The 22,447-nt window shown below is 43.0% G+C and overlaps 1 protein-coding gene across 2 annotated transcripts; it reads right to left on the bottom strand.

The window, feature by feature from the left end:
• Positions 1 to 4,308: 4,308 nt before the first annotated feature.
• CMTM3 (CKLF like MARVEL transmembrane domain containing 3) lies at positions 4,309 to 22,345 on the bottom strand. 2 transcript variants are annotated; one of them, XM_075040004.1, is made up of 5 exons: positions 21,516 to 22,337; positions 12,311 to 12,466; positions 10,402 to 10,497; positions 9,010 to 9,127; positions 4,311 to 7,337 (listed from the first exon to the last, which is right to left on the bottom strand). In XM_075040004.1, exons 1-5 carry the CDS (start codon positions 21,627 to 21,629, stop codon positions 7,309 to 7,311), a joined length of 513 nt encoding a protein of 170 aa, XP_074896105.1. In that variant the 5' UTR covers positions 21,630 to 22,337; the 3' UTR covers positions 4,311 to 7,308. The 2 variants fall into 2 exon arrangements, with proteins under 2 accessions (XP_074896106.1, XP_074896105.1); XM_075040005.1 differs by lacking the exon at positions 9,010 to 9,127 and having other exon boundaries at positions 4,309 to 7,337; positions 21,516 to 22,345.
• Positions 22,346 to 22,447: the final 102 nt, after the last annotated feature.

Genomic DNA, 22,447 nt, shown 5'->3' with positions numbered 1-22,447 from the left:
CTGAGCAAAGGGGATGCAATTTTCCTTTTATCATATGAGCAGAAGTCTGCTTGTGTTTCGCTTTTGAAGTAAGAAAAACTAACGTTTTGCCAAGGAAAATCTGACAAGCATACTGTACGTGTGGATGCATAACCTGACTGTTGTCCTTACTCAGGCAAAATTCCCCATTGACTTAGGGGACTGCAGATCAGGTACCCATTTATCACCAAGTCCTAATCAAGGATTTGAAGACTATCACAAGTTAGCAAATGTTCATATAGAGACAATTTACAGCCTTGAAGCAATTTCACATTATTTTGGTAAGTGTTCTTGAAGTTCTCAAACTGCACGAGGCCAGCTGATAAAATAGATGCTTTCCATAGCGGTACCTACCAGCTGTGATCACTGTCTTCTCAGCATGGTCAGCTCTAACTTACATGTGTAAGTGTAGCATCTTCCAGCTCTGTATGTGAAAGTTGTGGTGTTAATGCTTGACCAATTTCAAAGGCAAGGTAACTCTACAAGAAAACGTAACCCCCAACTCCTTTTTTACACCAGTAATGATTTTTTCAATATGTTGTGTGCTTCTTTTCTGTTGGTGTTTATGCTAAACGAACACAAGCTGAAGAACTGTAATGTCTTGCAATACAGAAAACAGTCTTGTTTTTAAAATCCATACTGTTACAGCCTAATTTAAATTGTGTATTTATCAGGTTTAAATGTCATTTTGCTTTTCTAGTCTTTTGTATATGGGCACAATACTTTTTGTAAATTTTTTTTAATTTAGTTGTCTTTCTGTCTTTCTGATATTTGAAGATTTGAGCTCTATGGATTTTCATGGTACTCTTCTGATCATGTCTTCATAGTGGTAAAAGTCTGTATTTTTGTATGTAGGGAAAATGGTAGTTTTCTAACACTTATCTTGATCAATATAGTATGGAATCATTTGTGAAGGACTTCCTGTTTAATAAATGGACATATTAAAGTACTAAAACATTGTCTTCATCTGTAAAGGCAACGTATAAACTCAGTATACCAAGTGTTGTGGTTGATTAGTTGATAATGCAGTAAGTACAGTGGCTTAAATATACTTCCTATGCAAGACAATGGCGTAGGGGTTAAACATGAAATAAACCAACCCTGTCTGAGGGTTGTTTGTTTGGTTTGGTTTGTTTTTTTTTTTTTTTTTTTTTTTGTGTGTGGCTATGTCTCTGACAAGACAAACTTCATAGCTGCAGGAGTTAGCGAAAAACCATGAATAAGCAGTCCTTGATGGGAGGTTATATGGAGCAGAAAGCACATGGAACTGCTTTATTGCTACAGTGGTTGTGGTGGCATTGTGGAGGTTTCTCCATCTGGTGCACTGTAATGGGCCGAAATGCTATATCTTGTGGTTTGCAGCAGCATGTTCTGGACTGAAAAGGAACTTTGGGGCTGAAATGCCAGAGGGAGTGGGTAATGCTCTGCCACCTCATGGGCTGTAGATTGCAAGTCCTACCTTGATGCACACAGGGTTTTTGGTATCACGGCGCTTTAGGTGCAAGGTGAAAGCACTGAGTTAATAAGGGTAAGAACTGCAGAAATGCACGGATAGTTGAATGAGTCTTGTGGAAAGATTTGGGAATATGGATGATGCTCTTAAAACACTGTTTAGGGATAACGTGTGTGTGGGGTGGTGGTACAGTTAGGCTTTTACAGAAGGATTCACTAAGGAGAGTCATGTGCTTGTACAACTTTTCTGGTACAGGATGGGGCAGTTCGTTTTGCCTTTGGGGGGCTGTCAGCAGCGGTAGATTCTCATCTGTTGTGGTGGTGTATCTACTGGACCTGCTTAGAGATCAGGCGTTAATGTAATTGATGCTGTTTAAGAAAACAAAAGAGTTAAAAGTGCTGGACTTACTGCCGTATTGCTGCTGATGTTATCTGTGGTGTTGCTGGTCAAGAGAAGCTATGTCAGCTGTCAAATTAAAAAAATAAAAAAAAATTATTCTAACTTTTAAATACTGATTCTTCCTTTAGTCTCCTGGGAAGACTATAACTGATTTTTTAATGTAATGGATCAGGCTAACAAAATGTGATGGACAGCATCCAAAAATATACAGAATAAAAGCGCGAGTATTACCTGGCCAAAATTAACATTGGAATCACTGTTTTCTTTTTCAAGGAAATAGATTGAAAATTTGACGACTTTTTTTTTTTTTTTCTCCTTTTAAAAATACACTTAAATTTTCTGGGTAGCATTGTTTTACCTTCTGACCTAGAAATTTTACAAAACATTCAGAGTAATGTGAATTCTTCCAGTAAAGGAGGAATCTGTGTTTCGGTGTGGATTTTTTGATGCAGTCCTGTTTATATAGAAGAAAAATAAGAGATGGTGTCTCCATCCTGACTTTTAAACCAATACTCCATGCAAAAAGGTGTCTCAAGTATCTTGTAACAAGACTCACATTCTCGGTGCTTATCTAAATTTCTTCTGCTTCTTCCTTGATGTATTCCCTCTTTCTCTCTCCATGCTCAAAAAAAGATTAAGGTATGGCTAGGTGGAGCTTGTATTTTTGCATACACATGTTGATACATATCTTGCATTTGCTTTTTGGGGGCAGTTTGTGTCCTGGTCTTTGGAATGAAGCCACTAAATTTTATTATTTTTAATCTCTAACTAGGTTGGTTACAATCTGCCTGCTATAAGGTTTAGGTCAGCCTAGTAGCATTATGTATGTTTTCTCATTTATTTATGCATTTTAGAAGTGCAGGTGTCAGAAACATGCACTGTTAACGTTTGGTTACAAGTGCATGCTCACTTAGTGGTACAGGCTGCTGGTCTCCTAGCAGGGAAGGATGCAGCTGTAAAGTTCAGGCTTGGAAATTTGCACAATGAACACTTACCAGAAGCATAATGAATGAAAAACATCTGCTTGCTATGCAGAGCATTAAATTGTCTTCTGCTTTCCAACAAACTAGGCTGGTGGAAGCATTCTTCTCAAATACCACATAGGCTGAGTGAGATACACCACTTTTCACTTAGTATCTTGGATATTACTTTGTCAGTTGGAAATTTAAGACTTCCAGAGCTTTGAACAGTATCAGATGAAAAGCAAAATTAAGTGGAGTAATGGACAGAATGTTAAAAGGACAGTTGAGCCTCTTAGAATCTAAAGAAGCTGCTTGGAAAAGTCCTCTGAATTCCTTAACATCATCTGTCCAAAATCACCACACAAGACTGAACAAATCTTCCACAAGTAAGTATAAAAGTTTTTTGATAGAAGAAGGTGGGAGGAGGTAGAGAGACCTTCAAACAGTGTGACAGCTGTATGAAGTCATTCATCTGTGATGCCAGCTGATCATTTTTCCTTCCTGTTAGTGGCTTTGATTCACAGTGTTTAGATCATAAGACTTCTTGCATAGTTTCTACAAAGATTTGTTCCACACTTGGTACTGGAAACTCTCCTCGCTCCCTAGGTTTGTCTATGGCTAAGTGCTGTTGAACAAGCACAGGAATTCAAAATGGGAATAGTTGTGCTGTGGTTGTAATGAAGGCATATATTAGCCTCTATGCGTTTTGGAAACGGCTCCTGTTTGGAACAAGAACGTATTGTGATTGAAGAGAGATGTTTGGTTATGACCCTGCTGGCACACTAAGAACTTCAATAAGGCCTCTGTGCTGCAGGTGTAGCATGATGCTTGTGTCGTGAATCCTGAATTGCAGGGAAATCGGTGCTCCCACTATTTTCATCTTGTCAGTTGAGGAAAACCAAGCAAGCAAACAAACAAAAGCCAAAGAAACAAGCAGACTTTTTCTGGGCCCTACACCAGACTGAGCTTAGTGCAGTATTGCTGGTGGGAGATGAACAAAAGACTGAGTCAGCCTCCCACCCCCTGTCATGACCCAGAATGGAGAGACCAGGGAGTCGGGTTTAATTCGAAATTGTCCCGGGCTAAATTAAGGTGAAACGACACCAAATGATCAGTTAAAGATTTTATTTATGACAGAGGCAAACGGAACTGGGGAGGCGTGGTAGTAGGTGGCAGGGTTACTCACAACAGGAATTGGCATAAGACTACTTCTGTAAACCGTGTAACCATATACATCAATTCAGGGAATAAGGAGATCCCTCCCGTTGAGTCGGGAGGTTCCGAGCAGACCTCCTTGCTTTCCAGACTCCTCCTCAGAGAAGGTTCTAGGGGCAGCTGGATCCATTTTTAGTCTCAGACTTGGTCAACAGTTTCTATCTTGAAACGACTGAGGTGTAGGGATTTGGAAAAGGAAAGACAGAAGACGATGGAGAAAAAGGAAGAGAGAAAGATTTCACCGGTCCTGGGTCCAGCATTGGTTCAGTCAGCTGAGGGGTCCAGTCCTGGTGGGCTTCCACACCCGGGGCTTCAGTTTGTGTCCTTTTACCAACCTTGCCCCTCCTTGGGGTGGGCACCCGAACTCCTCAGGTTAATGAGCAGGCTGTGAGCCTTTGGGCTTGGGGGTTGTTTGGGAAGTAACTTCTCCTTCCCTGCAGACCTGGCCGTTGTTTGATCTTTGTATCAGAACAGCTTATCAGAAGAGGGAGCTGCGCACCCTCCAGCACGCCCTCCCCCTCCTGTTGCTGATGTCTGAGCTGATGGGCTTTTCACCTTGGTTCCTTGCTGTGCAGGGTTTGTCTTTAAGCAGAACTTGCCCCACCACAATGTTTGAGACATTAACTCTTTCAGTCTCTCACAACCCCCCCATCAGAATTGGATTTAAAGTAATTATTTTTAATTTAATTATCTTTTCTGAAATTATATTCATAAAATACAGAAATGTATTTTATTTCAATCATGGGAACAGATCTTTTAAATAAAAGGCTGGAATCTTACACAAGTGCTTGACCCTGGGAGCAGACTGCTTAGAAATAAATCAAGTACTTGAATGCTAATAATTAAATTCTCTGGATGGGCAATTGACTGCATGCTTGCTAAAGCAGTCCTGAAGCAACTAATGAGCAATTTTGTCTGCTGCTTCTGTTGATTTTTAGGAGTATTCCAATGTGAAAAAATTACTAGAAAATCTTAGCAGATTTAGGTTATACCATGTCTGTGAAGGGTAAACCCGAAGGGGATTGTTGTTTATAATGTTACTAGTTGCCACGTAATAGCACTGTATCTCTAATGTCTACTAAATATGCTAAAACTAATTCTTGGTTAAATTCTTTCATGCTTATGCACTAAAGATGAAGTTTCTCCTGCAAGACATGTAAGCATGAGTGAGTGGTGTCCAGTGCTGGCTCTGTGCTTTTGTCCGCCTCCCCAGCGCACGGCACCCGGCCTGGTGGAGTTTCTTGAAACACGGTTACTCTCGCTAGTCAGAGGCAAGGCAGTAGGACCAGGTTTTAAAATAAAGACACCCAACACTTCTATTAAAAGAGGTTTAATCCAGCACAGTTTCTAAATATTAACCATGTACTAGTTTCCAGCTGTGACATGCAGTACATTTTTTAATTAAAAAAAAAGAGAAATACAAAACAATTGAATATAAAAATAAGCCCAGGTCCCCTGACGTCACAGTGCATGCCAGTAAAATACAACAACAGAGAAGAAAGAAATGTGGAATTTCATACAGGAAAAGGTCCAAAGAGCTCTTTCTCATAAAAGCAAAGATGATTTGTCACATTTAGAAGCAACCATTTGTTTTGCTTTTATTCCCTCAGTGGTCTGGAAACAGGAGATGTAGGAGCTGCCTGTTAGACAACTCTGAATCTGGCCAGCACCTTCCCAAGCACCTGCTCACTGTTAGGTACCGTGTTTGTGCCTGTTAGCAGCCAGCTGCTAGCAGGGAATTGGAACCCAAGCGGTAATTTTTTTCCAAAGGAAATCTGCCTTTATTGTTTTATCCCTGTTTTTCATTTACTCTGTTAGTACCATCTGCTCTCATTTTAATTACTTTTTGTTAAGGCCACCTGTTCTGGTACTTTATTTTTTTTTTTAAATGTATACAGGTTTCTTTGAAATAGACCTATCTGATGCCATATATAAGGAGCATGCCATGCTCTTTCCAAGCAGTATGCGTGTATGGGTAGACACAAATGTTTCAAGGTAGATTGTGCTACCCATGAAAACACCTTCTTGTAAATTCGGAAGGCTTTTCCCCCAGAATACTAGACCACGAGATAAATCATGTTCTTCCAGGGGAAAAAAAAAAAAAACCAACCCAAAACAAAACACACACACACACACACACTCTCCCACCCTCAAAAAAGGGGTCTTGGAAAATGAATTTCACTGCAGACATTCTTTAGTTTGGAGGTTGGGTTTTTTGCCTTTTCACAGTGGGAAGGATGCATTGCCCTCCTGGGGCCCAGGTATCCTGAGTTTTACGAAACAAGTTGTCTGTTTTGCGAACCCAGTGGACTAAGTCCAGGGCTGCTTCTCGTGGGAGGACCAGTGTTCGCAACACAGAGCATGAGATCAGACAGTGATATCTTGCACACAAGTATTTGCAGGCTTTGATAGGCAGATACTGTTGCGTGGTATTTGGCAAGCCTGCCTTACCTGTATGTGCAAACACATTCAAGGGCTTCCACGCAAATGGTAGGAAGGGGGCTGGTAAGACGATGCCTCATCTGTTCTACCTCGTATCTGTGGTGAAATTGTAGACGATGGGATGTGACCCCATCCGAGCAGCTTAAAAAAGTGATATCGAATGTTTGACGAGCCAGCTACCCTGTGGCATGGTTATACTTTGAGGTTTGTTCTTGCTGCAGATTTCCAGTTGTCACTTTTTGTTGTTGCAGATAGGCAGTACATATAAATGTATTGAAACCAACATGTTAACTATAATCTATGCCTTCAGTGCTTGAGATAGTGGAATATTCAGACTTCAGATAAAGAAATACTGTTAGTTAATCAAGAAAAATACAAATAAACTCGAGGCATTCCAAGCCTCTCTTCTTTGGCACAGCAAGAAGTATAAAAGCTATAAGTGTTAAAGATTTGGAATTAAGAAAGCATATTATAAGCTCCACTTACACATTTAAAATACTATGTTCCCATTTCCTCAGTACTTTGCAGTGCTGAGTAAGGAGAGGCAACAGAGAATTGAGATGTGTTGTTTGGATACTGACCTCTGTGGTAGGTTGAATTACTGTAAAATTCGTAGTTCTGAAGGACTGTCTAATGGCGTTGGGAATAGTCTCCTTTTCCACATCACTGCCCTGTCGGTGCTTTGGTGATTCCAGAAACAGTGAGGTGGAAAGAGGACACTGAGGCTGAAACAAGGGAGATATTTCAATTGGCAGTGCATTCAGCAGAGAGGAAAGTGCTTGATCATCTTCCCTTCACACTTGGTTGGTGTTCGCTTCTTCAGTCTGAGTCAGAATCGGAGTCCTCATCTGAAATTTAAAACAAGGAACAAGAGCGAAATTGAAAACTGGAAATTGGCTTTAGCTCTTGCTGGGAGAGATAGGCTGCTCTTCAGCAGGTGTTTACTTCAAAGGAGGTGGCATATTTAGGAAGAGGCTTGTAAAATGACAGTTCTTACTAATATGATGGAGTTTTAAATGGCATTTCAAAGGACTTGAGGAATGCTGCTGAGAGGCACTTAGACCACTACAACGCAGATAACAGTTCAGATGAAAGAAGTTGCAGAGATATTATTGCTAGCATGACCACCAAGAGGAAGTCTGCTGAAGACATGCTTCCTGTACTAGAATATTGCTGTTTGCTGTGGGTCACGGTTATGCACTGCCAGTTGAACGTGGCTGAAAGCCAGAATCTTTAAGATGTGAAGAAATCCCAACAGGCCTATAGAGGTACATCTTGCCCAAGCTCGAGGCTCTGCTTGCAAGGAAGCGAAGGATTTCCAGCCTCAGCACTCTAGAGCCCAGTGTGAACGTGATTTGGTGCCGGAAAACAGTGCGAAGCCCTTCTGGCACGGTCAAATCGTCAACACAAAGCTGCATGACTGTGCATTTTTAAGTTTATATATTTCTCTCTCCATCTAATCTTTAGCCTAATTTTGTACCCTTGTCACCTTATCTTCTCCTGAGGTCAGTTCAATTTGTGGGGATAAACAGTTTCTAGTCTTAACAGTCTGTTTCCTATGATCTGTTCCTTTAATTCTTTTCTTTGTCTCTTTTTGTCGTAAAGCTTGCAAAACATTTAACAGTCTACTAAAATACCTAGAAAAGACTGTTAGCATTACTATATACCTGCCAGGATTCTGTACATGTCTTGGGTGCTTGTTGTTGAGGGTTTTGGTTTTGTGTGGGGTGTTTTGGGGGGTTTGGGGATTGTTTGATTTTAAGTGTGGAGCAGTCTTTTTCATCTGTGTGGGTGCAATGAGTAGTATCACAGGGGCATGATGCCTAATTTGGACTCCTGGGTACTGCAAAATAGCCACCTGTGTCCTGACTTGACTTGAAATGGGTTTGAACTCCCAAGAGCAGATCCTTCTTTTTATCCTTTTCTAAGTGGATCTGTCTGATTTGAGGTAGACTGTACCTCCTAAATTAGAAAGAAATTTGATAATAATCTTGTTAATTTTATGCTGTGTGGCCCTTAGATTTCAAGGCCGTTTGCCCACATATGGTCAAAGCTTGACCCTGAATAAGAGGTAACCATGATAAAGAGATGATAAAGAGAAAAACAATATTAGACATAAAAGACTATGGACTAATGGATGTTAATTACTAAGTTATAAAAAAAAAAGGTAGATGTTTGTTTTTAAAAGAAGACATTTTGATGGGAGGAAAAAAGTCTGTGCTGCACAATAATTTCTATAATTGGATTTGGGGCCTTTCAAAGTTAGATGGTGCAAAACTCTGAGGAACTTAACATTCCTGGCTTGCTAGTTATCTTTATAAATCACTGAAATTCCAGTTGTTGTATTTTAAGACTAAGCAGCTTCATAATTCACCGCATTTGTGGCATACAAAACCAAGGTAGCCAAGAATAGAAACTGTTCTTACTGAGTGAGTGCTCTTGCTCCCCTGTGAAGGGTGAAATGTAGAAGAAAATCTCATGTTACATGCTTGTATAACCAAAAGGGGGAATTTTACCTACCTTCTGACGTGCGTCCCTCAGGGGAATCAGAACTGCCTTGCTTGAGAAAAGTAACCAGGTCATTGAAGGTTATGTAGAAATCAATGGCGTACACTATCGTGGCTATAAATCCAAACACCTAAAATGGCAAATAATACTCTCTCTAACAACAGGTCATGTCCATCAGTGACAAACCAGAATAAGCCTAACTGACAGAAGAGCAATTCTTAAAGAAAATTCAGGCTTGATTTTTTTTTTTTTTTTTGGCCTGTGCCTTTCAAAAGAGACAGGGAAGGGAAATGTCTCATGACCCATTGGCATCAACTAAACTACAGCTAATTTGGGAGCCTGAGTAGTGATGCCTGCAGTTGCTCTATCAGATGTGTCCGTAGCCCTTCCCCAGGCTACATCATTCTGAGCATCAGCATTGCCCTGTGCTAGGAGCTACAGCAGAATGTAACCTGCACCTCCACCATCCCAGGGCATCTCTTTGCCACCAAGAAATCACCTCAATTTCTCTGGAAATAATTTTTTTACTGGTTTGCCTTGCATGTCTATTGCAGAGTGAACCAGATTGAGATAAAATGATTCTGGAGTTACCTATTTAATGTCAAAGAAGCAGCAGTGTGGCAAGAATAGGCTGCTTTTCAGTCCAAGAAGCTAGGGTAAATGCTATTTGCATTGCTCCATGTCTAAACCGAGTGATAAAGATTAAAACAAGGTCTTTGTTTTGAAATTGCGTATGACTTGGGATGGTTTGGTAAGGGTTGCTGGCTAACACTACTGGGTATTGTTCTTCCCTATCTTTTAAAATTATTATGCAATTTTTATTTATGTTGCATGCATTATTGATGCTTAGAGTCAAGTTGCAGATGGAGAGGCTGTATCTTATTTCTGAACACAAAATGCTGACGACGAAGGCTCTCCCCTGGGCACTCCATATACTGGAGGGTAAAATGACACTGCTTTTGTTTCAACTCATCCAAGTAAAATTAAGCAGTAGAGGGAGGAGGTTGAAATTACTTAATTTAGACTGTCCATAGTAGTTACAGGTTTGATTTCTTTTTTTATTATTATTCCCTCCATTCAAGGATCTTGATGTTCTTTGCAGGAACAGAGAAGTTTACCTTCCCTGTACAGCTGGTGAAATTAAAAGCAGAGTAGGTGCCTTCTGTAAGTAGTACAGTTAACACTGAGCAGAGCACTGTTAGGATGAAAAAACTATTCATTGATTCAAAACCTGGTTTTCTAAATCACTGACCATTTCTTCCTTGCTTTAGGCAAATCTAATTTTCAGCCAGTTAATTGAAGAAACTTCTGTTACTCACAATGGGGACAAAATTGAATGGTTTCTAAAGTACGTCAATACACAGTTCACCAAAATACTTAAGTGGAAAGCTCATGTCTACTTACTCCTGCTGCTTTAGATGCTCCGTCGTTGTATTTTGAGACAGCAGCAATTGAAATGGCAAAGTAAATAATGGCAGCAGTGACGCACCGCAAGAAATCCTGTAAAATAAGCAATGTTGCATTCTCAGGTTAGTCATGTAATTCCAACATACAAACTCCTCTAAAAATGATTTCAGAAGTGACCACTAAAAGCCTTTGTTGTTGTGTCAGTGGACTTGCCTGATGCTGGAGTGTGACTACAGCCTGGTATTTTGTAGCGGATGAATTACTCATCTGGGAAATACTTTTAAATGAGAGATGACCGGAATCTTGGCATAAGCTTCTGCTCTTAGAGATGCTGTATAAATCCTACTTCTAACATGCTTATGTCAGGCAGACCTTTCTTCAGGCCAAGAAGGGCTATCTTACTGTGGTGCTGAACTTGGAAGGCAGCAAGGGCTCTAATGGAAGAATCGTTTGAAATGCCTTAGAAAGTCTCATCTTTAAGCAGAACTCCTGTGGTACCAAAGGCTCTGGAGGAGCAGACCAGTTCCCATGGGGAACAGGCGTGTGCTTGTTTCTATATAGAAGTTGGCCTGTCTGCAGAAGCTCCTCATTTAGGAACTAAACACTTTGTTTAGTGTTTAAAACTATTATTTATACTTAGTATGTACACTTGTAACTCCAACGGCTAGCCTGCAGTGAATGTACCCGTTGCTCTCACTGAAATATGTGCTTTTGTGCCCGAGACTGTAGCTCTGCAGGGCAGGGGCTGTGCCCTATAATACAAGCAGTGATGTGCTGGAGCAACAGTGTCTCTGAACTGTATATTAAATAAAGACCCGTGATTCCCAGGGTACGTGTAAATCATGTGAGCTGGAATAATGGTATCTTGACCTCTGTTCACAATTAGATCTTCTGCTTTTTCAGAACAGATGGATAAGATACTGTCTCAAAGCACAAATCCTACAAGAAACTTGACTCTTCTGAAGTCAGGACAAGGTCAGTTATCTACATTTTGCGGCTGGAGTATATTATGGTAATGGACATAACAAACATACAAGTGCTTTTTTTTTTGTCTTAGTTCTGGGATCAGATGCATGTAGAAAATGGGAAAACAATGGAACTGAGATTACTGGCTGAAACCCATGCACACTGTTGTAGTCAAAGTCACCACTATTGTTTTATCCACCAGTGGCCTTGCTAATGCTATTTTTATACATTGAGAGCTCTAATTCAAATCTCACTATTGCTAGACTTTACCAAAAGAGAACCCAGACGGATTAGATTAGCGTTTTTTTTGGAAGTATTTGTACTGCTAGACAAATGCTCCCTTTACAATGTATTGTTGAAGCAACAGAGACATCCAGTGGCCAGTGTGCAGTAATCACCTGCAACTGCAAACCTGAAAACTCCCCAATGAATAGCCAGTGGTTTCCTTTGTGAGAATGAGCATCTACTGGCAAAGAGTTGCAGTAGCTGTCAGTTTGTTTGCACGTGAGTATGACTCTGCTTCTCAACAGCACTTACCTGAGAATTTTAAAACATTTTCATAAAGGATATGCATTACTATATAGCACCTTCAGTTTCCCCATTTGTAAGGGTGGCGATATTAAGGAGCCCCCAGCAGTGGTCAGACTTAGGCTGATGTTGCCTGCTTCTGAAGATCCAGCCCTAAGCCACTTGCCCAGAATTGGGGATAAATTCTGTGCTTTAATAAAATCATGCTTTGTGTCAGCACCAAGAAAGCTGTAGTACGTAGTATAGCAGTTTAAGAAGTGCTTTAGGATCTTTTGAATGAGAGGCAATACAGACAAGTTTCTAATAAGGGGGTGAAGTTGTTAACAGTCAGCCTAAACTCCCATATAGTCCCTTTTACTCATGTTATACTGTAGAGTTAAATCTGTGTTTTTATATTGCACATTTCACTTACCGTCAAAGGCCAGTAGAGTCCTTTAAACTTCTCATTAATTTTGGAGGCGTAGGCAAAAAAAAGAAACAGTGCCAGCAGAAACTCTAGGAGTGGTGCCATCATGAAAGAGGCAGCTAGAGATGCAATATAGCAGATAAAGATGATAAATGACAGCACCTAGAGTAAAGGGAAAACTGTAGTTATTCGCAAGGAATAGCAGAGCCTCACGCAGCTGAGCAGCTTTGAAGCATTATTCTCCCTGCGTATTCCTGTCAGTGCTGCTGGTGATGGCATATCTTGCTGCTTACTTTTTTTTTTTACTTGGGCCAAATGAATTGTCTTGTTTAGCATGGAATAAATCTAAAGTAATGGTGTTTATTTCAATGCGTGCGAAATTGACTTTCTGGAGAGCTCGGTGGATTTGCACCTCTCTGAGACAGTAATTTGCTCTGGATTGTAAACAGTTCTGACAACATAATTCTGAAAATAGAGTGGGGCATTGCCAAGCAAACAGAGCTTTAAGCTTTCAACTGTGCCAGTTCTCATTTGAAACCCAAATCATTGCTCAGATAGCCAAAGTAACTCAGCATTTATAATCTTCTCAGAGTTGAAAGAAAAAAGCCTGCTGCTGATGGATAGAAAAGAGCTGAGAATTAATTATTCTGTCATTTCTGGAAGTCTCTGGTTCTAGTTTTCCAGTGTAGACAGCTGTTTTAGAGAGTAATAGGGTAGATAACTCCTATAGATTTGTTTTATCTCCGTGATGTTTTCGAACTCTATAAAATAATAAAAATGGCATTTGTTTTTCTATTCAATTAAAATACCTTAGGATACAGTTTATGGCTCAAAATAGAAAGTTTCACAATGGGAAAATGGCTGAAGAAAATGCATTTTCACCTAAACCAGACAGTACCGAAGTGCTGTGCTACACTTCTGGACTTTCAGCTACTGTACTTATGAAAGCGGGAGGTGAGGGAACCATGGAAAAACTTAATAAAATTTTCAAATGATGTACTGGGAGTTGGGCTCCAGCCCTACTGCTCTACTGCCTCCCATGGTAACTGGTTGCTGTTTTCTTCAAATTAGCTTAAAATAAAAAAAAAAAGTAGCACACCGAATAAAACATTTTCTGCAAAGTGTGAGTACTACGTGCTAGTTTACACCTGAGCTGCTTTATCCAGCCTTTCCTCTTGGAGACAAATCTCTGCCTTAGCAATGCTTAGAGATGCTTTTGGTCAACATAGCAGTAGGTACTGTTTGAGCATTAGATTACAAGGATTTTTTGAACTTCTAAATTGGGACACTGACATTTTCGCTCATATAATACTGAAAATAGATGTATTATCATCCCCCAGATGGCATATCTGAAGGCAGATGTGGCTTCTTGAAAAGCATAAATGTTTGTACCATGACAATCAAGGCATTTGCCTCATTAAATTTCAGATCTATGGGTTTCTTTGCTTGCTGCTACCATGTGTTCCTGGGAACCACCTGTACCTCAAAAAACCCCATTGTTATACTTGAATCATAAGGCTCCTCTAATTAATTTTTGATTAATAATTACTCCTATGAGGGGTCAGTCAGCCCTCAAATACATGTATCAAAAGAGCCCATTTAGGTTTAGGGGGCAACTAAGTAGTTCAATCCTGTTGAAATAATTTCTTAGTTTAATTAATTAACAAGCCTTTCTTCTAAGCCTGGTTTTGGGGGAAAGCGGTCTGTTCTTGACCAGGATGATAATAGCTGGACTATATTGTTTTGATCCTTTAGGACTGGGTGGTGAAGTTTGAGAGGATGTGACATTTTTAGTAAGATACTATATTTATCTTAAAATGCCTACGCATTGTTCTGATTTCATTGGGTTGTAAGAAACCCATCTGGTATAATACATAGAGTTCAATTCTGCATCAAGGCCTGCTACCTGTTAATATTTACCCTATTTGTTTGTATTTATCCTATTACTGTTTGCTTAGTGCTTACATAGGCTCTTTGCAGACTTTATTCTAGAGTTTTCATATAGTGGGGGGAACTCATTCAATATATCTTATCCCTAATGTGGTATTTTATTTCTGTGAATGAAAAGTGGTAAGTACTGTTTGAAGAGAAGTGGATGTAACAGAACTTGAAAACTACTAAGAGGAGAGAGGACTTCTTCCTCCTTCCTATCACACTGCCTATTCCCTTCCCACCCCCATGGAATAAATACAGAAAGAATTGGACTTTAACTTTGTGATTCTGCTTCACTCGCATTTGTGGAACATAATTTAGACATGGTTTCATGTTTTCTTGGTTTAAAAAGAAATCACCATGTAGCTAGGACTTTTTTTCTTTGTTGTTCTGGTGTTTAAAAACAAAAAGATCTCTTCCTTTTTCTGGCTAAAGGAAAGCGTGTGATAGCTGACACGCAGAGACAGAGAAGTATGCAGGGACTAACAGCAGCAGGGAGGAGACGTGTTCAGGATAGGTCCCACCAGCCAACCCCCTTTCAACAGCAGAACGTTAGACTTGAACTAAACTTGGTAGATCTCTTATGAAAGGATTAAATGCAGTGTTAAATAATACATCAGCTACAGCAGCAAGGGGAGGTAGAGAGGGAAATTTCAGATAGGTAAGCTGACGATGCACAGTAGAGATCACTTTGATCTCGATTCTGTTCGATACAGTAACTCCTGTGCTCTGTCTGCCTTTATACAGAGAAAAAGTTCCTCTGTCAGAAGCGTTAACTGTTAGGTGAAATGAAGAGCCTTTGTGTTCTCTTAAGATCACCCTTACGGTAGTTTGTGTACCATAAGGTTCCCGCTGTCTTCGCCTCGCCCTGACGGCCGTGGGCAGGTCCGCATGGTCTGAAACGCAGTACAGTGCCCGAGACCCTGCTGTAAGGCGGCTCGGGATGCAAACAGAAACTTGTTTTGTGGCAAGAGCACGCCACAGGACTTCTGCTCCAGGCTGCTGGTGGGATTCCTGCCTGGGTGCAAGGTAAGCTGCTGAAGAGACAAAAGGATCAGTCTGAGCATTTCAGCTTTCTAATTCAGCCTGATCCGGAGAAGCTGGCATCTGGGGAAATATTAGTTGTCCATTTTAAAATCTAGTTAACAGGCCAGTTACTTGCTCAGACAAACCCCTCGGTTATTGGTAGGATCACAGCAGTCTCCTGCTGCCTGTTCCTCAGCCCTGATGGGACAGTAACTGTACTCTGGCCATCACCACCACTTTGAGCAGTGGGCTGGAGTTCAGCCCGTCCCAGCTCTGCGCTCCCGACTCTACTCGTCAGCATCCCGCTGTGCAGGGGAAGTGCGTGTCAAGGCCATGTTAAAAAAAAAAACAAACAACACACCCGTGATTTGCAAGAAGTTCCTTGATTTCAATGGGTTATTGATGATAATAGGAAAAGGGAAAAAATCTGACGTGAAGTGTGATAATTGCTCTCTAGTTAAGCACCATCCCTCATTTTGGAGGCATTCAGAGACTGAAAAGGCCCAAGGAAGACTTTACATGAAATACACACCTATAAAATAGTGGACTAGATTTTGAGAAAAAAGGTTTGAAAGGTAGCGTTTTTAGATGCTACAGCCTTCATTGAGGCAAGGTTGGAAGGTGCTAGAAGGGGAGGCAGGCAGATGTTAGAAAGAGCAAGAGAAACAAAAGGAAATTGGTGCTTGAAGGCTCTGTCAGGTGACAGCTACGGTGCGACAGCTTGTTCTTTGGTTTTCTTCTTTTTGTCTCCCTGGTGGCTACGTCGCAGCCCTGATGTAGATTTTAATGCCAGATCCACTCAGTAACTTGGGGACAGCCCTGTGTAATACAAGAGCCCGTAAAGCTGATAGCTTTTGATGATGTTTCTCATTTCTTTGTTTAGAGCTCATTTCCCCTTCTGACAGGTGGAGTGCATGGACTCCCTGAGCAATACTGGATACTATCCATTACTGTCTTTTCTGAATTATGAAAGTGAGTAGGTATCTTGTTACCCTGTCTGACCTTTTAATTGCAGTGCTGCTAACTGAAGCATTTGATGTCATCTAAATATTTTGTAATTTTAAAAATATAGCTCTCCTCCCACAATACAAATGTTGATGTGCCAGTCTGCACCCAGAAATAATGAACATCTGCTTAATTACTCTTCCAGACTTCAAGTCTTTGAGACAAACATCTGGCAAACTGAAAGTTGCTCTAAAAATGACAAACTCAAAAGCAACCGTCAGAATATAGCCTCACCCCTCTGAAGACTGTCAAATGATCCACTGCACATCACACTTGTTCTGCACCTTTTTTCCTGAAGCTGCATCTTTAAAAGTGATTTCAGAGAAGGGTCAAGCAATGGGATCTTGTCATTTTTTTAACAGCTCTGTGTCTATGCTAAAAAAAAAAACAGCTAGAGAGGAAGTCTGTGAGGTTCAATGCAGTTGCAAGTTCATTTCTGGCACTTTCAGACTCAGCAAGCACTGCTGCTTCTGGGAAAGAAAAATAGTGTTTCATCAGTTTTGTCCATTTGTATTTACACAGAGGCTTTCTTTTTCCCTTGGGATTACATCCTCGGCACTGATAGCAGCTAGGAGTCGGAGTTGTTCCTGCGCTGCTGTTGAAGGTTAGTGTGATTGTTGGCAGCTTAGCTGCGGAGGAATATTTGGATGCAGAAAGCTCTAGTGCAGTGAACAACAGAACAGGATCCTTTCATAGTCTGGCAGTGGTTAAGATTATAAAACCTGGCAAAAAAGCAGCCTGATTTTCCACTGAGCACCTTTTTTTTGGGAATGGGAATGTACATAAAAGAGAAAGAACCATTACGTATTACTTTCAAAAAGAAAATGGAACTTTTTTGGTATTGTTTCAAAAAGTAATTTTCTCCTGTGTAATTATTATTTAATATTGCTGGGCTGCTTAAACTGGCCAGGCATTATGAAGTTATACTTTATCATATAACCAGCTTGCAACTTAAGGTATAAAAAATAATTAGTCACAATGGTTAGAGAGCAGTGGGCTCCTTAAAGGAGGGAGGACTGCTGAAGTGCTGAGGTCATGGCAGAGCACGAAGGCATTTGTCTTCTCCGTGCAGGGAGAACAGACCCACTGCAGCCTGTCGGGGACCATGCGGATGCCGGGGAGGCAGCCGACATCATTGCACGCTGCTACACGTGCCCTGGTGCCCTCCGCTCGCTGCTCCGTGCGGTCAAATGCCTGCTCCTCATTTCCCCTCCACGGAAAAGCACAGGTTTGCTTAAACAGTTTTAAAAGTGGCTAGCGGTGATCTCTTTTGGTTAAGAGTGCATTTTGTTATTGTTTATTGGCAGAGAGAGAAAGTAGATCATTTGGTGGTCTCTGCTATTTAGGTACTTCATCTCCGTCGTACTTGTCATGGAGGTGGAGTTCTTGGTTCACCCAGAATTAGCTGCAAGGGTTGCCCTCTGGCTACAGACCCAGAGAAAGGCCCAGGGGTCTTCTTCGAAGGAGGCTTTACACAGAACAGCTGGAAGTTTCAGTTATGAAGGTCAGTTCAGAGAAGACTGAAAAAACAGAAGACAGGAAAAGAGGAGAAAAATAGGCACAATGATTTCTGCATCTGTTATGTCACCACAAAGGTGACACAACCTTATACAGGACAACCTTACATATTCATATTACATTTTTACTAAAAAAATATGTAGTCCCACTGCATACTGGCTTCAGGGGACTAAGGAGATGCCAATTAAAGTAGTCACCAGGACAAACGCAAAAGCTTGACTAAAGTACCTGGGGTGAGCGGCAGAATGTATAAATGTGGATCTTGTCTGGACAAGCTCTGGTGGCAGGTATGAGAGTGGCTGTTAAATGGTTCCAGCATGGGGGAGAGGGAACTGAAAAATGCTTCTTTTAAGGGGGGAAAAGAGCGTGGATGAGATGCTGACCTTCAAGACAGCAACTTGAGTATTTAGGAAAAATTAGGCGCTTATGAGCAGTGTTAAAATATATGGAAGAAATAATGGTATGGGGAAAGAACAGAAAGGAAAAAAGGAGGAGGAAAAAAATTAACCTGGGAGATAAAGACTGGTGATTAGAAAGTGGACAAGCAAGTGAATGAGATTAAATAGCATCAGCAGAGACAGCAAAGCTTATATATGTACTTGATGCTACTGCTGCTTTGTGGCTGCGTAGCTCTCCCAGGTGGGATAAAAAATTAGTAAGGCAAGAAGATCAAAAGGAAAAGGAATGGGGGGTGGAAGCTTCCTTCTCTGAATAAAATTTGAGATTATAATTAAGCTTCTAGCAGTAACCAGCTTCATCACCAGCCTAACTTGTTCTAGAGGAAGCACCAGAATGCCCAGACCTGAGAGCCCACAGAGCAGTTTACACGCTGACATGACCATTACACCCAAATGTTGTAAAGATCCATACTCACTTCATGTGAAAATATGTGTAAATGTTATTTTTAAAAATAAGTGGCTATAGCAGTTTCCTTCAGTCTGACCAAAGCAATCCTCGCTGGCAGCGCTGAGCTCCCACGCTCCCGGTGCAGCTGCCTGCGTGACCTTCCCTGGGACGCCCTGAGCTGCAACGCGGGCACCAGTGCTCCCAGCCGCCTCCAGCAGTGCAAGCGAAGGGAACGGGCTGGCGTGAATGTGGCAGCTGTCTTAATTCACAAAGACTGAGTCGGTCCGCTATAACTTACAACAGCTGAACCGATCATTTGCCAGCCCCTTCTACTGGGCGAAACAAGACTTTTTAATGAGGTTACTTCCACCGAGTACAAGCCAAGCACGGTCACTGGGCTAAGGGAATTTGCTGAAGCCAACTCCAGTTCCCTTTCTGCCATAGTCTGAAGAAGAGAAGTATAACTGTCTACCCCAGTCAAGATATGGTTGTAAATTGCTTCTTTGGTAATATATTTTTCAGTATATGGTAGTTTGCTTTTTGAATGTTGAAAAAAATGACTTGGCATTTCCTCCAGCTGGACAGAGAACCCCTGATGTACCTGCAGAGATTGCCAGTATTTGCATGACTTTAAAGATGGAGAAATAAAGCACGTTTCTCGTGACTTGCCAAGCTGCCAAATAATAACGTGACAGAGATATTCGGTAACAATAATGAGAATCCCATTTTGTTTCTAAACAAAAGACACTATTCAAAGTCTGTATCCATGAATATTATTTGCATACATTTATGCAGAACCCAGCCCCGCCTCACACTAGTACTGTGTCAAAGAGGAAGAATCAAACATTCAAGATGAGAAGTACAAAGCTAAAGATAAAACACAGATTTCAACTAGGAAAGATTTAACTTGGACTCATCTTCAATCATTTGGCACTGCATTTCTCTAATTGTATACAGACTGGATTTATTCTGGGGCCTGTGTTGTCTTCAAGGATTTCTTCTGGCAAAACTGAGACAACTGGAGGGAAACTACTGCTGTCTCCCCTCGGCCAGGAAACGACATCCTAAGCACATGGGCTGGCCTGCAAGAAGCACATAGAAAGCTTTGCTTCGGCAGATGGGATTTTAGAGCTGCTTTCAGCTGGCCAAACCCTCGGGAAGCCCTGAGTGGCCTTACAAGGGATAAATCCCTGTTTTGTCAAGACAGAGCAGTTTTTATTACTCCAAGGAGGCATAATCAGTACTTCTCTATGACAACAAAAGGGTGAGTCTCATCCCATGACCAGAACAGTATTCCTCAAATACGTCATCACTCGGAGATGTTAAAAAGCCAGGCTCTCTCTGAAAGTTGTAATTTACTGGCTGTAAGCTTGTTTAGGAAATTCTAGTGTACGTTATTCTATGTAACAAAACCACGGCTTTGGTATCTTCTAAACGTGTGGTTTTGTAAACTATAGACACCCCATAAGTGATGGGGGGTACCTGGAATTTTTACAGCTTTTTTGGTGGAGCCGATCCAGCCCGTGGCCTGCTGCTACCCAGCCCGAGGCCCCTGTTCCCCACCACAGAAGCCACCCTCATCTCCCAAATGAATGGTTTTTCCTCTCAAAGCCGGCCTCGCATCTCCTGGCTCTTCCCCATGCTGTCTGCCCCAGGGCAGTGCCCGCAGCCTCACAAACTCACAGGGCTGGTAGAGAAGGGCCGGTGCTGCCTCCTCCTGCCTGTTCCTTCCCTTTCTCTTGCTTGATTTCCTCGTTTTCTTCTCTGAGCTACCACGGTGGGTAGCCAGAGACACCTTATGCATCTTAACCTCGCTCCACATACTTGAATACTAGTTTGGGCTATCCTGATATTTGATGACCCATTGTCAAAACTCCTGCTAAAATTGCGGGGAACTTAGTGTTTAAATTTCTCATTATTTCTAGTATAAATGATGCTGAAGGTCTACTTTCAATCAACTAACTTCCTCTTAAAACTTAACTTTTGATTGTCAAATACCTGCTACCTATGGGCGTAAGTTTTCTTTTTCCCTATCACATGGGTACGGTTTCTATCTGTCAGGCTCTAAGCCTCTACAAGTAAAATACCAGCAAGTGTTACACCAAAAATCAAAGGCCTTATAGTTACCACCAGCCCAGATCTCAGAACTTGGACCTAAACAAAAGCAACGGTGTATTTCTAGGGCAGCAGTGCTGCTATCACCACACCAAGCTCCTTTCTAGTGATTATTATTTGGTACTTTCACAGCCAGCTAACTGGACCCATAGCAGCGAGGAAGCGTGTCCTCCTGTAAGGTCCGGGACAAACCCAGGTTTCGGAGCACTCAGGACAAAAGCGGAGCCATCGCTGTCCCCTATATAATGCCACGCATCGCAGACTGAGGAGTTGGCTCTTTCTTGACGTACTCGGGACAAGCTCCCCTGTGAACCGTGCCTCCCTGACGGCACTAGGAGATAATGCAGATCCGGATTCACGCTGCCAACGGGTCAAAACACAGTCACAGCCCGCTGTAACCGAGCAGGGTTCCTGCTGAAGGGGGACGCTCTCAAGGCGCTGGAAGCTTTAACGCGACAGGCAGTTCGGTTTCCTAAGGCGCCCCGCCCGCACTCACCCGCCGCCGTGTCCCCCGTGTCGCTGTGGCTGTTGCCCCACGTTGTGCCCTCCCTCGGCCGCCACCACGCCGCAGGCGGACGGCACCGGGGAAGGTTCCCCCGTTCAGCCGAGAAGCGGGGAGGGCCCGCTCCCATTCACACCGCCCCCGTCTCCGGAGGTCACCGGCTCCCAACCCCGGGGGGGGGGGGAACCCCCGGAGCCTCACCCGGACCTCTGCCCTTGGCTGCCCCCGTCCCCCCCCCGTCCCCAGGGGGTCTGCCCCTGCCCTTACCGACTCGGCGAGGAGGAGCTGCCCCTTGCGGGAGCAGAGGAACTCCCGGGGGGGCAGGAGCGAGCGCAGCCCGGGCGGCGGCGCGGCGGCCCCCGCGGGCTCGGGCTCCTCCATGGCTGCGAGCGGCTCCGGCGGCCGCGGGCTGGCGGGGAGCGCTGGCGGCTCGGGCGGCGGGAGTGGTGGTTTTGTGTGGGGTTGGTTGGTGTTTTTTTTTTTTTTTTTTTTTTTTTTTTTGAAGGAGGGAAGCGGAAATCGTGACACTGCGGAAACGTGAAAAAAAGTTTCAGCATCCCCAAATCTGGGCCGGGCGGGCGAGGGGGGCAGGGCAGGGCGCCGACGGCCGAGCCCCGCCGCCGCAGCTGCAGGGGGGGGATCCCGCCGGGGCAGCGCGGAGCCGGGCCGCAGGCACCGCCGGGAAGCGGAGCCGAAGCGGCGGCGGCCGCTCACCGCTCCGCCTTCGCCACGCACGGCCGGCTGTGCCGCCGGTCCGCCCGCCTCCCGCCCGGCTCCCGGCAGCAACGGCGGCGGCCCGGGCCGCCCCCCCGGGTCTGTGCACGCCTCGGTTCCTGAAGAAGTGTTTTAACGCACCCGCTCCCCGCTCACAACCTGTGCCTTTGTTCGCCCGTGTCCGTGGCACCTCTCCAACCCCGAAAGCCTCTTCCATCGGGGGTGGGTGGGGTGGTTGCCCTTCGGTTTGGGCAGTTGGAGTAATTCGGAGGGCGCACAACTGCACCCCCGGCCTTGGAGCGTCTGCGGCAGCGGTCCTCACGGCCGCTTAAACGTGACTTACTTGTAACACCGATGTAATTTTAGCTACTGTTTTCGTTGCACTGCAGCCCGGTCACCATTGCGCTACACTACGGAGGCAGTGGGGTTATTTTCAGCACGATTCTGAACGTAAAAACGAAAACCTGGGGCTCAAAAGATCCCAC

The sequence above is a fragment of the Buteo buteo genome, chromosome 11 (genome assembly GCF_964188355.1).
Source record: "Buteo buteo chromosome 11, bButBut1.hap1.1, whole genome shotgun sequence".
Lineage (NCBI taxonomy): Eukaryota > Metazoa > Chordata > Aves > Accipitriformes > Accipitridae > Buteo > Buteo buteo.
The sequence above is the reverse complement of the archived record's forward strand: the minus strand, read 5'-3'. Positions and strand labels throughout refer to the sequence as shown.

What these genes read in the sequence shown, in the direction of transcription:
- CMTM3 (XM_075040004.1), bottom strand. Translation starts at nt 21,629, where the DNA reads ATGGAGGAGCCCGAGCCCGCGGGGGCCGCCGCGCCGCCGCCCGGGCTG. An exon ending in AGCTCCTCCTCGCCGAGTCG is followed by an intron (nt 12,467 to 21,515) that starts GTAAGGGCAGGG and finishes CCTTTACTCTAG; the next exon opens with GTGCTGTCATTTATCATCTT. An exon ending in GAGCATCTAAAGCAGCAGGA is followed by an intron (nt 9,128 to 10,401) that starts GTAAGTAGACAT and finishes TTGCCATTTTAG; the next exon opens with GTGTTTGGATTTATAGCCAC.